The sequence below is a fragment of the Lipotes vexillifer genome, unplaced genomic scaffold (assembly GCF_000442215.2).
Source record: "Lipotes vexillifer unplaced genomic scaffold, Lipotes_vexillifer_v1.1 scaffold429, whole genome shotgun sequence".
NCBI lineage: Eukaryota > Metazoa > Chordata > Mammalia > Artiodactyla > Lipotidae > Lipotes > Lipotes vexillifer.
In genome coordinates, this window is record NW_006784171.1 from 676,569 (window position 1) to 697,584 (window position 21,016).

General features: G+C 39.8%; 1 protein-coding gene across 1 annotated transcript in view; it reads right to left on the reverse strand.

Moving 5' to 3' along the window:
- MYOM1 (myomesin 1) overlaps nucleotides 1–21,016 on the reverse strand; it is a 137,548-nt gene that overhangs the window by 51,504 nt on the left and 65,028 nt on the right. The window contains exons 13-17 of the mRNA XM_007456559.1: nucleotides 16,442–16,566; nucleotides 11,715–11,898; nucleotides 11,068–11,242; nucleotides 7,345–7,466; nucleotides 3,500–3,696 (exon numbers count right to left, since the gene is read on the reverse strand). Coding sequence (XP_007456621.1) covers nucleotides 3,500–3,696; nucleotides 7,345–7,466; nucleotides 11,068–11,242; nucleotides 11,715–11,898; nucleotides 16,442–16,566 — 803 coding nt within the window. The remainder of the gene's footprint in view (nucleotides 1–3,499; nucleotides 3,697–7,344; nucleotides 7,467–11,067; nucleotides 11,243–11,714; nucleotides 11,899–16,441; nucleotides 16,567–21,016) is intronic.

Here is a 21,016-nt window from a genome sequence, read left to right on the forward strand (position 1 = left end):
AATTTTTATGGAAACACAAAAGACCCCGAATAGCCAAAGCAGTCTTGAGGGAAAAAAACAGAGCTGGAGGAATCAGACTCCCTGACTTCAGACTATACTACAAAGCTACAGTAATCAAGACAATATGGTACTGGCACAAAAACAGAAACCTAGGTCAATGGAACAGGATAAAAAGCCCAGAGATAAACCCATGCACCTATGGTCAACTAATCTATGACAAAGGAGGTAAGGATATACAATGGAGAAGAGACAGTCTCTTCAATAAGTGGTGCTGGGAAAACTGGACAGCTACATGTAAAAGTATGAAATTAGAATACTCCCTAACACCATATACAAAAATAAACTCAAAATGGATTAAAAACCTAAGTGAAAGACCGGACACCATGAAACTCTTAGAGGAAAACTTAGGAAGAACACTCTTTGACATAAATCACAGTAAGATCTTTTTTATCCACATCCTAGAGTAATGGAAATAAAAACAAAAGTAAACAAATGGGACCTAATGAAACTTAAAAGCTTTTGCAAAGCAAACTACAAACAAGACAAAAAGACAACCCTCAGAATGGGAGAAAATATTTGCAAATGAATCAACGGACTAAGGGTTAATCTCCAAAATATATAAACAGCTCATGCAGCTCAATATTAAAAAAACAAACAACCCAATCCAAAAATGGGCAGAAGACCTAAATAGACATTTCTCCAAAGAAGACATACAGATGGCCAAGAAGCACATGAAAAGCTGCTCAACATCACTAATTATTAGAGAAATGCAAATCAAAACTACAATGAGGTATCACCTCATACCAGTTAGAATGGGCATCATCAGAAAATCTACAAACAACAAATGCTGGAGAAGGTGTGGAGAAAAGGGAACCCTCTTGCGCTGTTGGTGGGAATGTAAATTGATACAGCCACTATGGAGAACAGTATGGAGGGTCCCTAAAAAACTAAAAATAGAATTACCACATGATCCAGCAATCCCACTACTGGGCATATACCCAGAGAAAACCATAATTCAAAAAGACACATGCACCCCAATGTTCATTGCAGCACTATTTACAATAGCCAGGTCATGGAAGCAACCTAAATGCCCATCGACAGACGAATGGATAAGGAAGATGTGGTACATATACACAATGGACTATTGCTCAGCCATAAAAAGGAATGAAATTGGGTCATTTGTAGAGACGTGGCTGAATCTAGAGACTGTCATACAGAGTGAAGTAAGTCAGAAAGAGAAAAACAAATATCGCATATTAACGCATATATGTGGAACCTAGAAAAATGGTACAGATGAAGCAGTTTGCAGGGCAGAAATTGAGACACAGATGTAGAGAACAAACGTATGGACACCAAGGGAGGAAGCAGTGGGGGTGGGGGTGGGGGTGGGATGAACTGGGAGACTGGGATTGACATGTATACACTAATATGTATAAAATGGTTAACTAATAAGAACCTGCTGTATGAAAAAATAAATAAAACAAAATTCAAAAAAAATCCATGAATGATAAATAATCCTTTGAACATTAAAAATGCTTAATAAATGGAGGTACTGATGGAACCAGCTGAGTTAACAAAGTTTACCTACTGTATGATTTAAGCCAAGACAAATCTGTATCCATGATCCAGTCTACACCTGATTTTATCATGAAGCTGGGTATCCATAAAAGGGAAAAAAAATTTGACCCTTATTTCACATCATATACAACATTTATAGGTGAATTAATAACTTAAATGTAAGTGTAAAGCCTTTAGAATATAAAGCCTTTAGAATATAATCTATATAGCATGGTCCCAGCTGGGGCCATGGCTTTCAGGATTCCTGAACTAGAAGGTATTTCTTAAAAAAAAAAAAGGCACAGAAATCGCTAATGACAAAGCAAATGTTGGTAAATCTGACTACAGTAAATTTGACAAGAAAATAGGTGTAGTTCACCATAAGGATAGGAAAAGTCTAGCCAATGAGACGATATAGGCAACTTACATAGCCAACAAGGATTTATGCTCAAAATATTTAAAGAACTTCACAAGGCAATAAGAAAACCCATTAGAAAAATGGGCAAAAACGTTGTTAGGTATGCTATGAAAGATTTCAAAATGGACCATAAACACAGGAAAACATGTTCAGACTCATTTGACACCCAAATTGTCAAATCAGGAAAAGTGTGAACACACCAAGTGCTGGAAGGATGTGCAGCATTGGGAATTCTCATACTCTTCAGAAAAACAGCAGAGAATTATGTGGTGAAGTTGGAGATAAATAAGAAGACTCTCTGGCCTAGCAATTTTACTTGTGGGTAATAACCTAGAGAAACTAGTGCACATATGTGCCAGCAGGCATGTACAAAAATGTTCATAGCTAAATTGTTTGATATGGCTTACAATGCCCCATGTCAATCAATAATTGAATGGGAAGGTCTACTGTGAGATGGTCATATAATGGAATACACAGCAATAAAGTCAGAGCTACTTGTACCAACATGGAAGAATCTTAAAAATAAAATTTTGGGGCTTCCCTGGTGGCGCAGTGGTTGAGAGTCCGCCTGCCGATGTAGGGGACACAGGTTCATGCCCTGGTCCGGGAAGATCCCACATGCCGCGGAGCGGCTGGGCCTGTGAGCTGTGACTGCTGGGCCTGCGTGTCCAGAGCCTGTGCTCCGCAATGGGAGAGGCCACAACAGTGAGAGGCCCGCGTACCGCAAAAATAAATAAAATAAAATTTTGTTTTATGTATTCTCAGTATGCGTGTGATATTTCATAAATATTAGATGTTAAGTTAAAAGAATGTGACATTCAGTTGGGGAAAGCACCATTCCCCGGGCCTCACCCTGATCTTGCTCTCACAGCTTGGGGTTCTGTGAGGGAGGGGTGGTGACTTGGGTCTAGCTGACGATGCTGTAAAGAGGGGAGCCAGTAGCTATGGTAATAGTGAGACCCCTCAGGTGCTCTGAGGTGGGCCGAGCAGTGAAGGCCCACGTGTAGCAGGGAAACTCGTGGGTGGACACGTGAAGTGCCCCTTTGTGGCTATCAGAGCACTATAACAGGGGCCACTTCACAGAGGCAAGCTGAGTCTGGACATCGGGTCCATGTCCCTTTATTCTTTGTGATTTGGACATTGAAAGTTAAAAATCCAGTCATTTGGATTCCGGGACTCTTAAAACTAGTAGCATATTGTTACAGATACTTTGTGAGTTAATTTTTGTAAAAAACATAAGTTTTCATAAAAAGTATATATTCCATACTAAATATTTGAAGAAATTATGTTTATACGTATAAATCAGAAAATACACATACTGCCTGGTTAGCCAAAATATTTCTATTCATCTTTGTATATTTGTCACAAAAGTCATATCACTGCAGGCAAAGGACACTGGAGAAATGACAGGAATCATTGACAAGGTGCTGGGCATGTGCATGTATGTGCATGTGTGTACATTGTGTGCATGTGGTGTGTCAACAGACATATGACACCCCGCACTACTGAAGGCCACACACTTACCTTATATGCCTCATCACTGACAGCTTTGATGTTGGCTTCTCTCCATCTTCCTGGTACCCCGTCAATTACTTCTCGATAGTTCACATAATAGCCCGTAATTTCAGCCCCTCCAGTCTTATCTGGTTGCTTCCATCCAAGAACCATTGAGTCACGAAAACTTTCAAGACAAGTGATATCATAGGGTGGAGATGGTGCCGCTGTTGCAATATGAAGAGCTCATGAGTGGACAGAAATGCTTCTATGATTCTACCTGCATCAAACTGTCTCATTGGTGACACGCATGAGGGCACTAGGTCCTGTGGTGTAAAACTAAAACGTGACACCAGTAAGTAACTTAGCATCGATTTGGTATGTGAGGAAAAAAACTGACACACAGTAAAAACTGCACCGCAATTATTACTCCAAAGATGAAAAGTACCTGCCCCCTCCACTCCCAAGGAGGAATAAGTTTTGAGATACTAACAGCAAAATGTTAGTATTTCTAACAATATCCTGAAAATATAACTAACAATATCCTGAAAAATGATCTGTTCCCCATAAGAAGAAATATTTTTCCCAAGATATATATTTCTGTTTCTTTTTTTCAATACTTTACGTATCTTTATTGATTATTTTTCATCCTACTTTGTATATCTCAACTCTAAATTTTAGGACAGAGGTACATGCTACCTCTTCATTCCTAAAGCAATAGCATGAAAAAGTAAGATATTTTTGTTTCTTTATGTGGTTTTGTTTTCATTTGCTCCCTGAGGAAAATGACATATGTATATCAATTTCTGCCTTGATTTGCTTATTAAGAATTTCTATATATCTCCAAACAGTTAGCATTTCACCCCTCAGGTACATGTACCCTTGTGTGACCTTACAACTATATAGGTTCTGTCTACACACAGAAAAGAATCATATACTAGAGCTCAGCTAAATGCCATGTTAAAAATCTTTTTTAAAAAACAGGAGCAATCAGCCATGTGATTTTTCTCTTAGTATAATACTTTTTGCTGCATTATTTTAAACCTGATGCTGGATTATTATTCATATGGCACAAAATACTATATAGCTGCCACTGTGTTTATTAGTGTTTAATCAGAAAAATATTTGGATGTTGTTTTAAAAGTCTTTCTTCATTTATGTGGATTTGCTGATGAAACTTTCACTCAACTACTGAAATTATGTTTTTTTTGATAAAGAAAGAGAGGGTGGGGTGGTGGAAAGAAATCCACTAGATGTGCAATAACATTAAAAAGAATTTTCTGAATATTTATTTGGATCATCAGAGATAAAGGAACTATCTCATTCTTATTCAAAAAGATTCTCAGAACAATAAAGATTTAAAAAAATAAAATACGTTTTTTCTCTCTTTACCCCATCACCAACCTCCTTCATTCTTTACATTTTAAAGAAGAGCTTTCTTACTCTCTCTCTCTATTTCAGAGCAATGTTGAATATAAACTCTCAAATGAATACCCTATCTCATCTTGAGTTGAAGGGGCAAATAAAGGTGTCAGAAAAGTAGAGAAGGGCTTCCCTGGTGGTGCAGGAAAAAAAAAAAAAAAAAGTAGAGACGGTTACAGAAGTTAGGGATGGGATATATATAGGGGATGGCTGAGAGGCATGATATGATTTACCAGTATATGCTTATTATTTCATTTTTATTTGATAAGAAAAACATTGTCTCCTAGAATATATAAACCACAAATACCAAATATCCTAATCAGAAAATTCTGATTACTGATCATTAGTCTTTCTATTCTAATTCTGATTAGGTAATTAGCCTTACTGATAAATAGTCTTAAGTAAATGAGTTCTGGGAATGTGGATCATATATAATAGAATATGTGATTATAATGCCCTGTTAAACTTTTCATGACAACTCAAAGAGATATTGTTTCTTATGTTTATTTGAATTAAATGTGAAGGTAATTTGAAAACCTGAGGATGAAAAACAGAAGTTAATAACTATGATCCTGATAAAATGTTACTTTTTGGTGAAATATTTTTCCTATCCATTTATTACCAAACACGGATATTTCGAAAGACCTCCCATAGGCTATGAGTATCAGATCCTTCCCCTCTCATATCTAACTCTCTCAGCAAAATGAGGCCAAAGGTGTGTCTGCTTGTTAAACCAAAGAGACTTTATAACCAAATTACTTTAAATATTCTATTGTCATTAAGCACAATGAATTATGTGTCAAAGCCAAACCCCTATAAAATTACTTTCACAACTCATTAAACAAAAGTATTACAAATGGATAACTGAAAACATAAAAAAGAATGAACACTGATGAAAGTGAACACAGATGGAAGAAGGTGATCTGGACAACGAGAGGTGAGGACACTCATGGAAACAGACAGGACGCTTTTACTGTTTCAACTCTCACCTAGATCCTTCTTTTTCAGAGGGTCAGACTTACTTTTCCCCTTAACAGCTGCTTTCTGTAGTGGTGGGGAAAGCTCTTCCTGAACTGTTTCACTTACTTTACTCACTTCTGTTTGGCCCAGGTTGTGAGAGCTACTGGGTAGTGAAGGTTTGTTAAGTTTGCTACCAAGCAAAGCATCTTTCTTAAAAGTTGGCTGGGAGGTGTCATGCATGCCTCCCCTGGAGTCTGTTAGTCCACCTGGTGTATCACTCAGTTCAGGCCACACAGCTGGAGACACTCCTCCCCCTACAATTGCCAGATAACAACAGAAACACTTTGAACCAGGACACAGTACAGAGTGCTCTTACTTCATAGAACAAACGAGAAAAACATTAGCTCCACAAACAGAACAAAAGCAATCTTGGTTTAACGGAAATCACTCGGCTTTGCAAGAAATATGGAAAGCATACATTTCACATAACTTACACCAAGGAAGCATTTCAACATTTCCATATTTTCGAAATAGAAGAAATGAGAAAAAAAAAACCACAGACAGAACAGGAGCCATTCTGATTTGCAGGACCCAAGTAAATATAAGAACAAGCACTTCTCAGACATTTCTTGAGAGAGCTCCATTATTCAACAGAATGGGGGAAAAAAGGACCATAAAGTGCACAGGAGACAAACATTGAAGATCTTGATTATATAACAATAAGAGTTATGTACCTTACTGATATATTAATGGTCTGTACCTCCCAACTTCAAAGACGCATGTTCACTATGTCCTTATAATACAAACATATTCTAAGGAATGTTAAAAAGTAATATGGGGTGCTAACTGAAGATAACTGTTATTAAATAATATTTCTCTTTAAATACGTGCTACTACATCACAGATTTCAATTTAATTGCCCTGAAATACCTGGGTCCCTTTCCCACCTTGAGATTGGAAGGTGCATCACTGTACATACATATAATTACTTTATTACTGGTTTTATTCTGTTGGTTACTTTGCCAGCAGAGATGAAACATATCAAGCAACCACACACGTCTTGCACAAATTTTAGCAGTTTATAAAAAGCAGGTTAATGTGCTGTTACTTAGAACAAGCCAGGCTCTGCCGCAGATGAAACGGCTTTTAGGTATGAGGTGCTCTGTGTTACAGGTGATATACCCCCTCATGGAATTGGATGGCACTTCATATTCCCGGGATAAGCACGAAGTTAGAATGGAGATTCACACAATGGGAAATATCTGAGGAAACTTGGACTGGTGAAGATGAAAAGGCTACAGATGCACAGAATCTGGATAAGTGATGAAGATCTGTAAAATGACAGCTATGGAAGGTTAGAGGTCACCTGGAGTCAGAGACAATGATTATCTGAGGATGGAATCATCGAGCAATATTAGAAGTTTTACACAATTTCTGAAGAGGATGGTATCTTTCGCTGTAACTTAGAAAAATTCATTTTTCTAAGAACTTACCAATAGCAGCTTTTACTTCGATTGCTTCTGAATCTTGTGAATATTCACTAAGTCCAGCTGCGTTAACTGCTCTGACCCGGAAAATATGACTCTGACCGGTAGTCAATCCATGACAAGTAAACCTGAAAGGAAAGAAAGTTTTAAAAAACACCTTCCCAGGAGGAAGGTTAGGGAAGTTGATTGTTAGCTTAATGGAATGATCTGGCTTTATGAGAATGATTCATTTTTAAAAAGGAAGAAAAAGATGTAAGGAGATGCAGGTAACATATGTACATTAAACAAGAAGGCACCTCAGGCAATTTTCTAAATTCACTCTGTCAAACGATGAGGAGTCTTGGTTATCCCCTGAACAAACACCCTACACTTTTGAGCCTTTGTGTGCTTACCAGTAAAATGGAGATAATAACGCCTACATGGTAATTTTTGTGTGAAGATTGACCATAAAGTATATATAGCACCAGGAGGGCGGGGAGGGATAAATTAGGAATTTGGGATTAACAGATACACACTACTATATATAAAATAGATAAACAATGCTTGTTTATCCATTTGTACTGTATAGCACAGGGAACTATATTCAATATCTTGTAATAACCTATGACAGAAAAGAATTCGAAAAAGAATATATATTAAACAGAATCACTTTGCTGTATACCTGAAACATTGTAAATCAACTATAATCTAAAAATTAAAAATAAATTTAAAAACTTTAGAAAAAAGTATATATAGTACCTATTACAGAGCCTGGCTATAGGAGGCATTTAATAAATAATAGCTGGTATTAATAACACGATTAATGACTATTTCAGGGATATACTTATAGCTGTAAGGCACTGGCTGCCTTAGTCATAGAGGCCTACTCACTGCCTCCCTGCATGCCATGGAAGGTACAATTACTTGAGAAATTGACTCCAGAATTGTCATTTGCATTTAAGGGTCCAATAATGAGGTGTGAATCCATGGGCAGTTTGACACATAAAACAACCCCACTCTTTAATAGCTATTATGGCTATAAAGAAAAACTGTTTCATGAATCACTGTAACATTCTAATGCATCTTGAGGACTGTAAGCAGAGGAAATAACTGGTCTGCTAATGACTCTATCACTATTAGCATGTTGAAATATTTAATAAGGGCAGTCATAATGTAGGCCAGCTCAGTTCAGTAAACATTTATTAAGCACTTCAGTGTTCCAGACACTGAGCTAGGTACTGAGGATACAAAGATGGATAAAAAATGGTGCTGGCCCTTGAGCAGCTCCGTTCTATTTATGGAAAGGCAGACTCTGCCTACCCTCCATGAAAATTTCTAAATAGTCCCCAGAAAATGTGGGGAACTCAGAGTGAACGTGAAGTACACAAACAGGCTAAATGAATCTCTTGCAAAACATATTGCCTTCTCCCGTTAACTGGTTTGTCTTCATTCTCCCCTGTCCTGCAAAAGGAACGACTCATCCTCTGGGGGTCCTTGGACATAGAAGTGGCCAAGTCAGAAGCTGCCTAACAAGCCTGCTTGACAATTGGGATGGGGTGAGTCTCCTCTGAGGTTGGTCCTAAATCAAAGGAGACTCAGAATTTGGATGCAGGCCAGAATTCATCATCAACTCGCAAAGCTGGTTGATAAAATATTCAAAAGTAAGAAAAAATAACCCTCCTCACATTAGAAACAGACACAAGGAGACAGCAAAGTATTCTGAATGTCTTTATTTTGGTGTTTATATCTCCTCAGCACTGGATTTAACCATACTGATGTTCAAAATTTGTAAAATGTTGATACTTTTTTCTGCTCATTTAAAATGCCTGCATAATTTATGACACTGGACAGCTACATGAACAAGAATCAAACTGGACTACTTTCTCACACCATATACAAATATAAACTCAAAATGGATTAGACTTAAATGCAAGATCTGAGACCATGAAAGTCCTAGAAGATAGCTTAGGCAATATGCTCTTTGACATTGGTCTTATAATATTTTTTTGGCTCTGTCTCCTCAGGCAAGGGAAACAAAAGCAAAAATAAACAAATGGGACTACAGCAAATGAAAAAGCTTTTGTACAGTAAAGGAAACTATCAACAAAATGAAAAAGCCACTTACTGAATGGAAGAAGACATAAGCAAATGATATATCTGATAAGGGGTGAATATCCCAAATATAAAAAAAAACCTCATAAAACTTAACATCAAAAATCCCCCAAACAACCCAATTAAAAGATGCGCAGAGGATCTGAATAGATATTTTCCCAAAGAAGACATACAGATGGCCAAAAAGCACACGAAAAGATGCTCAACATCATTAGCCATCAGGGAAATGCAAATCAAAACCACAATGAGCTATCACCTCACACCTGTCAGAATGTATATTCTCAAAAAGACAAGAAACAATAAGTGGTGGCAAGGATGTGGAGGAAAGGGAACGCTCATGCACTGCTGGTGGGATATAAATTGGTACAAACACTATGGAAAAGAGTATGGTGGTTCCTCAAAAAATTAAAAATAGAACTACCATACCATCCAGCAATTCCACTTCTGGGTATTTTTCTGAAGAAAACAGAAACACTAATTCAAAAAGATACATGTGTCCCTATATTCACTGCAGCATTATTTACAATAGCCAAGATATGGAAGCAACCTAAGTTTCCACTGATAGATGAATGGATAAAGAAGATGTGGCATATATATACAATGGACCATTACTCAGCCATAAAAAGAATGAAGGCTTGTCATTTGCAACATGGATGAACCTAGAGGGTATTATGCTAAGTGAAATAAGTCAAAAAGAGAAAGACAAATACCATATGATTTCATTTCACTTCTATGTGGAATCTAATAAACAAAACAAATGAACAAACATTAACAAAACAGAAACAGACTCATAGATATAGAGAACAAACAGTTGTTTGACAGAGGGGAGCAGGGTCAGGGGTGAGTGAAATAGGTGAAGGGGATTAAGGGTTACAAACTTCCAGCTACAAAATAAATGAGTCATGGGGATGAAATTATAGCACAGGGAATATAGCCAATAATATTGTAATAGCTTTGCAATGGTGGCAGATGGTAATTAGACTTATCGTGGAGATAATTTTGTAATGTATAGAAATATTGAATCACTATGTTGTGTACCTGTAACTAACATAGTGTTGTAGGTCAATTATCCTTGAATTTAAAAAATAACAATAAGGGACTTCCCTGGTGGTCCAGTGGTTAAGACTCTGTGCTTCCAATGCAGGGGGCACGGGTTTGATCCCTGGTCGGGGAACTAAGATCCCACATGCCATGCAGCATGGCCAAAAAAAGTAATAAATAAAAATAAAATAAAATAAAATAAAATGTCTGGTTAATTTACATTCACTAGAGCCTATTAGATCCTTGAAATCTAGTATCACACTGGGTATTAAAACACGAACAGAGGGTTAAAAAGGACAAACAGCATACAGGGAAAGAATCAGAAAAGAGCTACGAAATGATCTCTTATCATAGCTGGCATTGTGTGTTTCTAAGTGTTTAATATCACTAGTAATCCTTTTTTCAAATGTATGGCTGTAGACATGTTCAATTTTAAGTTCATCTGGATATTCAGAGCATAATGTTTTTAATAATCTCCCTGTGTTGGATGCTTGTGCTGCTGTTTGGGTCCATGGCTGCGTTCCTTTCCTCAGCCCCTGTGGCTCCACCGTCATACCCCTACTCCCCCCCCACACCCATCCTGCATATTGCGGTTACCTCGTGCCCTTCACGGGGTTGTTGTTGCAGGGCTCCCACTTGCCAGAGCCAACAATACTTGACTCTATATAGTACCCGACCAGCTCCTTAGCATCTTTGGATTCCTCCCATGTAACGACAACTGATGTGTCTGTATTTCTGCTTGGGATGATATTGCTCGGAGGCTTGGGGATGTCTGAGAAAAGAGGGAAATGATGGTCCAGCCCAATGTGGTTTAGAAATTCATTCTTATCACATATGCACAGACATGCACACACATATATAAATTTTACACTAGTAGTCACGTCAAATACACAGTTCTTTTATAATATATTTGTTAAAGCAGAAAGTTTTTAAAAATATGCTAGTTTGGGAGTACAATGAGAAAGTAAACACCCAGGAACATACCAACCCCTTCCAGAAAAAAATACATTAGCAATACTGTTGAAACTCCTGGAGAAGTGTACTTTTCATAATAATTCATAATAATGAAAAATTTTAATGTATCAGTCAAGTACAGTCATCAATTACATTTATAATAAGAAAAAAGGATGTCATGATTTTTACTTCTGAATATATACGTATTCCAATAAGATTCTTGCTTTGGAATCCTCTCTTGAATTGAAGTTAAAAAAGTTTACAGTGGCTCAAGCAAACTCTATACTTACCAAGTTTGTCCTCGACCATGGTCACTTCCGTTGCCTCAGAGGGCTCACCAACTCCCACTGAATTGGAACAGCGGACTCGGAACCGGTAGGATTTCCCCTCACTCAAGTCAAACAGAGCAAAGCGGGGAGACTTCACAGGGAGCTCCATGTTCACCTGCTGCCAGTTTTCTGTTCCTGCATCACACTGCAGCCAGAACAGTGGAATCCATTGAAAGCACAGAAAGAATAAACTGGAACTTTAAGCCAGGCATCTTGAAGTTCGTTTATCTGCCAACAAACTACTACCTGTTATGCAAGTTGGACTGCAAAAGAGATTTGGGGGAAATGGGGTATGAAACACCTGAAGTACACAGGATTATCTAAATCAAATATGGCTGTATTGTTGAACAAATATGCTGCTTTAATATTTCACTTCCTTTTTAACCAAATAAGATCATTGGTCTACTTACAAAAGTCCTTAATTTATTTAGATGATAGTTTGGGGTCAGATGCTTTTCTAATTCTTAGGGTAGGTAATTAAATTTAATATGCTATGTTAGATACTTATACTTAAATTTCCATTATGTTGTTATGAACTGTGTTATTTTAATTGCGTTTTATTTAATGTCTCATAACATCATGCAGGTCTGTGCTCATATACCATCTCCTCAGAAAGGCCCACTTGATCACCCTCCTTCCATTACCAATCTGAAAGCTTTATTTGCTCCTTTCCTATCTCTCTGTATCCCTTACTTACTCTGCTTTATTTTTCACCAAAACACTTATCAACACTTGAAATTAAATTATTTATTTGTTGCCTCCTTCATTGGAAAGTAAATTCCAGTGAAACAAGTTCAGGGAGCTGTCTTGTTCACTGCTGTACCCCAGAGCCTGGAATTGTTATCTAGCACATAGTGGATAATCAACAATTTTTGTTTCTGAATTAATAAATTTTTCTGAATTCTGAATGCATAAAGTTAGTGTAAGATAAAGAAAATGTTATTTTTTGCCCATATTTTAGAATAAATAATGGGGAAAACCAATTTAAAGATATTTTATCCTTGAAATTAAATTGATCTACAGTGACTTTGAAATCCCTGAAAGAAGGATGTGGTGTGTATTTGAGCTTTGGTACAGGATACAGTAAGAAAACTATCAGCAGTTTTCAGTAATCCTTTTTCCCTACTATTATAACTTTCAGCTCTGCCCAAGGTAGCAGAAGTGACTTTGCTCCAGAACTTCTGAACAGTTTTAAGAGACTTTTCTGGAAATCCAAATCTTGTGATAGACTGACCAGTTGTCAAGAATGATAAAGTTGGGGGACAATAAGTTTATTGGTACATCACTCAGCATAATCTTCATTGACCTGAAATGAGAGGCAATACGGTATGGTGAAAAGAACGCAGAGGCATCGGTTCTGGTCCTAGCTTTGGTAACAACGAGATATGTGATCCTGGGAAAGTCACATTAGTGTCATCATCTGTAAAATAAGCAAATTTGACAAGCTAACCTCTGAAGTCCCTTGCAGTGCCTTTTATGATAATGTGTCAGTTGTGTGTGGGAGGGTAGAGAGGATAAATTCCCCCAGTCAATCTGCTCCCCACTGAGGGACAGAATTCTCCCAGACTTTTTATCCTTTAGTTTATGGCTTTGATTCATTTTGACATCTTCTCCCTTAGGGAACACATAATCATTTATCAGTCATTTACACTTTCATAATAAAAATAGTAGCTGCATTTCAGTGTGCTAAGAACTGTACCCCATTGTAACTCTTTAATCCCCTCAACTGTGCTCTGAAGTAGGTACTGTGGAGGTAATACTGTGTGATTACTGAGGTTTTCCAGAGGAGACTTAGGCTTGGGAAGGTTGAAAGGCAGCGATGTATAAGAGCTGGATATATGGACCTGAGCCAGACTGCTAGGGTTCAAATCCTAGCTCTGTCTCTTCCTAGTTGTGTGATCTTGGGCAAATTATATACCCCATCTATGCTTCAGTTTCCTCATCTACAAAATAGACATAATGTAAATGAAAGTATTTCCCTCATAGGATTAAGTGAAAGTATTTCCCTCATAGGATTAAGTAAGAATTAAGTGAGTTAACACATGCAGAGCTTAGAACAGTACCTGGTCCTTGTAAACATTAGCTATTTTTATTCCTTTGATAGAAACAGAGCTACCAAGTAATACAATCCTTGCCTCTGACATGGCCAGACTTGTGATAGGGGAATGAGAGAAAGAGCTGAAAACATAAGACATCTGGGGAAAAACTGGGGGGCTGAAAAGAACATAGTAGGATGGAAGGGTTAGGAGTGCTGAGACCCGATTTATCTAATTCCTCTCAATATCAACCATTTCAGAGCTCTCAGACATGGCATAACTGGTTGCAAGCCTGTCACCATGACAGGCAAGTTCGTCCTTTATGTGCAAATCCCAGGTAAAGAGTTCCATGAAGAAATGCAAGCACAGGGGTAACCAAAGAGGCAGCACTGCTGTAGGCATGAACATCCTGGGGATGGAAACTCGCCACAGGATGAGAGCATGGGAACATCTCCCTTAAGAAAGGTCAACGTATTAGATAGAAGTGGTTCATCAGAGATAATCTGAGACTTGGCTCAGGAGAATGGTCTAGCATTTGGACAGTTCCTCTGTAAATGTGCCCAGGTCTCTGGATGTGTGCTGCTCCCCTACTACCTCAATGTCCTGGCCCTTCTGTCTGTCTGTGGTGCCTGTACAGGCCTGTTTACCCATGCCGCACTCATAAATGTCCCTTCTGTTCCATACGAACAGGTGCAGTGCTGGAAGAACATTTAAATTTTAACCTGGCTCATGTATTTAGGCCTGGAAAAGTGACAGACTTTCGTGGAGAAATTCGAGTTTATGTGACCAGAGGAGATGCTCAACAGAAGCTAAAGTTAACTCATCTCAAGAAAAGGCCTCGGTAGTAGATTCTTACTGTGTCATTATTCTAAGAAAGATGGTAATTACTGTCACAGAGCTTATTCAGAACTGTCTTCATGTGGAGCATTTCAAAAGGATTCACTGGGGAGGGTGTATTAAACACACCAGGAAGTGAATGTTTATCACTCTTTGTCTTGTCCTCTATTAAAAAAAATTGAGGGGAAAAAATTTTTAATCAAGAATGATACTCAAGTTATATTTTATTTGAAGCTAACATCTAGAAAATATAAAAATTAATAAAAATATAAATTTTTAGTATTATTTTGGTAAAATCAGAATTTCTTTGAAGATGTCACGTTGAAGAGATGATCCACTTATTGTTACCAATTTGTTAGGGATAAGAAGCAAGTGAGGAAAGCTCCTCAAAGATGTGAGTTAAATGTCCTCATCAAAGAAAAGTATAATAATTAATAAAGGGAAACCACATAGCCTAGTGTTTTTAGCTCCAGTATAATTTTCTCAAGAGCTGCTAATTAGAAATAATTAAAAGGCCATAAAGATAGTCGAATATTGCTTTTATGTTGTTACCTAATTTGCAGATGTTTGCCTTTACCTATATTCCTATGATATCTAGTCTCTTGTAATAATTGTCAGGGAAGGTGATCTAATAGGTGTTCTGAAATTGAATGATTAGAGTAGCATTAAAGGTAAAAGAGAGGACTTTAGGAAAATTAATTGAGCTCCATAACATTTTTGCAAAAAAAAAAATGACCTTTTCTATGATTTTGCTATGAAAACAAAATGTAAATGAAATCTTAACATGCTATTACAGAATTTTATAAAAATAAAATATAACAAAAAAGTACAAACAGTTGTTTCATTCATTGTTCTAAAAAATGGTGCATAACTGCCAATAAAAATGTTCTTACATACAAGATAAGATAAACTTATTTTACTTTTTTTCAATTATATCCTAATCAAAACCTTCTTAACAATGGATTTTGAACCTCAGTTTCGGCACATTCTCTTTAAATGCCCTTTTCCAGTACCAATGATCCCTTTATGCTCGGACCTCCTCTGCCCACCCCGGGCCCTGTGCCTTGCCTGGCAGGTGCTCCCCTGTGCACTTGAAGCTGGGGTAGCTCCCCCAGATAATGTCTTGTCCAGGTCTTGCTTTTCTCCATTTTCTCAGCATAAATACTTATTAGAACTCCCCTCAAATATATAGATTCACATATAATTCTCATCATTCCACCCATTTTAGGCCTTCATTGTATGCTGCCCTCTCCAAGATAACTACAATATAATTGTAAGATATTTGAGGGGAAGAACTAGCCAGTATCTTTCTTGATTGTAACCCCTGACCCCACCCTCCCACCGGCACTTAGAGTAGTGCCAGCCAAGCTCGAGGGAGCATGTGAGGACTTTCTGTCTTCACTCTCGCAGCCATTTGAAAGTATTGTAACTTCTATTCCTCTCGCCCATCTACCCTTCCTGCAGAAGGACAAGTGCAGAGAGATGAAAAGGCATTTCTAGGGCAAGGGAGACAGAAAAAGTGTAGAGAAAACAGTGTCACAGAGGTAATTTACAGTTTCAGGAACATTTCTCTTCTTAGAAGGGTTATGAGTTGGGGTCTGTGGACCTTGTAGGAGTCAATGGGTGACCCTCAGGGATCCATAAACCCCCTGAACTTTAAGGCAAAGTTCTGTGTGATACACATTTTTCTATAGAAATTGTTTACAGTTTATAGGAGTTTAAAAAGTTCAGGACACAATAGAAATTTAATCTCTACTTCCTTAAAGAAATCTTGAAGAAGTGTTAAGAGGTATAATGTCGATCCCAGAGTCTTACCTTTTCTACAAAGTAGAGGATGCCCTCATGGCCACGCTGACGGGGGGGCTTCCAGCTCAGCACCACGTAGCTCTGTGTGGCCTCGATGACAGAGAGGTCTGTGGGGGGCCCGGGAACAATACCCTCTGAAAAACAACAGGGAATAGTGAGAGGCACACACTAGGGAAGACCAGGGCACTCAAGAGTCACAGAGGGAGGAAGAGCTAATTACTGCTCCACAGTAAAAAGAAGTACCTTGTCTCTAAAATTCTTCCTAAAACTTTCATTCATTCATTCATTCAAAGCCACAATTTTACTTTCTTTGCTTGACAATTTTAATTTCCTTACAGCCCTGAAAAACAGTAGCAATGATACAAGTTATGTTTTTTGCACATCTTACTTTTTGTTAATAAATTTATTTTATTTTTGGCTGCGTTGGGTCTTTGTTGCTGCATGCAGGCGTTCTCTAGTTGTGGCGAGCGGGGGCTACTCTTCACTGTGGGGCGTGGGCTTCTCATAGCGGTGGCTTCTCTTGTTGTGGCTGGCAGGCTCTAGAGCACAGGCTCAGTAGTTGTGGCACACGGGCTTAGGTGCTGTGCGGCATGTGGGATCTTCCCAGACCACGGCTCGAAGCTGTGTCCCCTGCACTGGCAGGTGGATTCTTATCCACTGCGCCACCAGGGAAGCCCTTCTGCGTATCTTAAATCAGCTTTTTGACAGAATATCTCTTCAAGTATGCTTGGGTGGCAAATAACCTTGGAATATAGAAATAGTATATCCCCTAGGTCAGAGAGTTGTTTCTGACCAGAATAGTAAAGATAATGTCTTTCTCCAAGAACCTTTGAGTAGGTTGGTGAGCAGCTCCCTTGTAAGACTGGGGTTTCCTAAGGGCAAGCTTTCTCAGCTGTGACGCAGATCTCTGCATGGGCGGCGTCCACATGTGTGGCTCCACATCGCCCTGTGGGGCTCAGGGAAGCAGGGGGACCAGTGAGAACACGAAGCTCATGCTGTCTGCTGTGCTGTGGGTAACAGAGCCCTTTCTCTCTGACCCGGGAGTCTCATGCCTTTTGTCAGCATCTATGAACCTGCTATGAAACTTGCTGCCTCGTAAGTAGGGTGAAGTTTTAGACCCTCCACAGTTCTTGACATTGGAGTGGCCCTTCCATGTGAAACAAGTAAAATAATGAGCAAAATATATGAAATGACCATTTATAGACATTGGACATCAGTCATCATAGGACAATGATACCCCATAGCTGGAAAATTAGATGAGCCCTACCACTGTCCCAGCTTATTGTCTGGAGGCAGTTTCAAGGCAGCAGCTCAGGAAGAGAAACCCAGGTGGAGACTGGCAGTCTCCCTGAGTGGAGAAGAAGCTGTAATTCCCGGGAGGGCAAAGTGTGCAGAGAGAGAGTCATGGGGAGGAAAAGGCTGCACAGAGAGAAAGGCTTCAGAGACTTGAGGGGGTCCCTTTGGAGTATTCACCTGAGTATTGATCAGCACATGCATACAAGGAAAGCACCTGAGGCCGGGAACACCCACCAGAGGGGAACTGGAGGGGAAAATTCTCAAAGCTCTCAAAGGACCTGGGAGAGTTCATCTTCCCACCAGCCAGACTGGAAATCTCCTAACTCATGGGGCATCTGGTAGAGTACTCAGAAAAGTACTACCTCTGTAATTCAGCCAAATTACGGCTACACTAAAGGCTGCTCTGATTCCACCAAACAAAAGCAAACCTTGAAAGAATCAAATTGTTTCCCCAGAACAAAGCTCAAGAATATTTATAGACATAAAAAAATATCCAGCACCAAACAACATAAATTCAAAATGTCTGGCATGTCATTAAAAAAAAAAAAAAAAGGAGGATCTAGGGGAAGATGGCGGAAGAGTAAGACGTGGAGATCACCTTCCTCCCCACAGATACACCAGAAATACATCTACACGTGGAACAACTCCTACAGAACACCTACTGAACGCTGGCAGAAGACCTCAGACCTCCCAAAAGGCAAGAAACCCCCCCACGTACCTGGGTAGGGCAAAAGAAAAAAGAATAAACAGAGACAAAAGAATAGGGACGGGACCTGCACCAGTGGGAGGGAGCCGTGAAGGAGGAAAGGTTTCCACACACTAGGAAGCCCCTTCGCGGGCAGAGAGTGCGGGTGGTGAAGGCGGATAGCTTCAGAGCCGCGGAGGAGAGCACAGCAACAGGGGTGCGGAGGGCAAAGCGGAGAGATTCCCCCACAGAGGGTCGGTGCCGACCGGCACTCACCAGCCCGAGAGGCTTGTCTGCTCACCCGCCGGGGTGGGCAGGGCTGGGAGCTGAGGCTTGGGCTTCAGTCGGAGTGCAGGGAGAGGACTGGCGGCGTGAACACAGCCTGAAGGGGTTAGTGCACCACGGCTAGCCGGGAGGGAGTCCGGAAAAAAATCTGGAGCTGCCGAAGAGGCAAGGGACTTTTTCTTCCCTCTTTGTTTCCTGGTGCGCGAGGAGAGGGGATTAAGAGCGCTGCTTAAAGGGGCTCCAGAGACAGGCGCGAGCCGCGCCTAAAAACGCGGACCCCAGAGACGGGCATGAGACGCTAAGGCTGCTGCTGCCGCCACCAAGAAGCCTGTGTGCCAGCACAGGTCACTATCCACACCCCGCTTCCGGGGAGCCTGTGCAGCCCACCACTGCCAGGGTCCCGGGATCCAGGGACAACTTCCCCGGGAGAACGCACGCACGGCGCGCCTCACGCTGGTGCAACGTCACGCCGGCCTCTGCCGCCGCAGGCCCGCCCCGCACTCTGTGCCCCTCCCTCCCCCCGGCCTGAGTGAGCCGGAGCCCCAAAATCAGCAGCTCCTTTAACCCCGTCGTGTCTGAGCAGAAAACAGACACCCTCTGCCGACCTACAAGCAGAGGCGGGGTCAAATCCAAAGCTGAACCCCGGGAGCTGTGCGAACAAAGAAGAGAAAGGGAAATCTCTCCCAGCAGCCTCAGGAGCAGCGGATTAAATCTCCACAATCAACTTGATGTACCCTGCATCTGTGGAAAATCTGAATAGACAAAGAATCATCCCAAATTGAGGAGGTGGACTTTGAGAGCAAGATTTATGATTTTTTCCCCTTTTCCTCTTTTTGTGAGTGTGTATGTGTATACTTCTGTGTGAGATTTTGTCTGTATAGCTTTGCTTTCACCATTTGTCCTAGGGTTCTATCCGTCCTTTTTTATTTTGTTTGTTTTGGGTTTTTTTACTTAAAAAAATTTTTTTCTTATTTTTTTATTTTAATAACTTTATTTTATTTTACCTTACTTTATCTTATCTTCTTTCTTTCTCTCTCTCTCTCCATTTTCTCCCTTTTATTCTGAGCCGTGTGGATGTAAGGCTCTTGGTGCTGCAGACAGGAGTCAGTGCTGTGCCTCTGAGGTGGGAGAGCCAACTTCAGGACACTGATCCACAAGACACCTCCCAGCTCCACATAATATCAAACGGCAAAAATCTCCCAGAGATCTCCATCTCAACACCAACACCCAGCTTCACTCAACGACCAGCAAGCTACAGTGCTGGACACCCTATGCCAAACAACTAGCAAGACAGGAACACAACCCCACCCATTAGCAGAGAGGCTGCCTAAAATCATAATAAGTCCACAGACATCCCAAAACACACCACCAGACATGGACCTGCCCACCAGAAAGACAAGATCCAGCCTCATCCACCAGAACACAGGCACTAGTCCCCTCCACCAGGAAGCCTACACAACCCACTGAACCAACTTTAGCCACTGGGGAGAGACACCAAAAACAACGGGAACTATGAACCTGCAGTCTACAAAAAGGAGACCCCAAACACAGTAAGATAAACAAAATGAGAAGACAGAAAAACACACAGCAGATGAAGGAGCAAGATAAAAACCCACCAGACCTAACAAATGAAGAGGAAATAGGCAGTCTACCTGAAAAAGAATTCAGAATAATGATAGTAAAGATGATCCAAAATCTTGGAAATAGAATAGAGAAAATGCAAGAAACATTTAACAAGGACCTAGAAGAACTAAAGATGAAACAAGCAACAATGAACAACACAATAAATGAAATTGAAAATACTCTAGAAGGGATCAATAGCAGAATAACTGAGGCAGAAGAACGGAGAAGTGACCTGATACAAAGAAAGCATATTAAAAGCAGCAAGGGAAAAACAACAAATAACACACAAGGGAATCCCCATAAGGTTAACAGCTGATCTCTCAGCAGAAACTCTACAAGCCAGAAGGGAGTGGCAGGACATACTGAAAGTGATGAAGGAGAAAAACCTGCAACCAAGATTACTCTACCCAGCAAGGATCTCATTCAGATTTGATGGAGAAATTAAAACCTTTACAGACAAGCAAAAGCTGAGAGAGTTCAGCACCACCAAACCAGCTTTACAACAAATGCTAAAGGAACTTCTCTAGACAAAAACACAAGAGAAGGAAAAGTCCTATAATAACGAACCCAAAACAATTTAGAAAATGGGAATAGGAACATACATATCGATAATTACCTTAAATGTAAATGGACTAAATGCTCCCACCAAAAGACACAGATTGGCTGAATGGATACAAAAACAAGACCCATATATA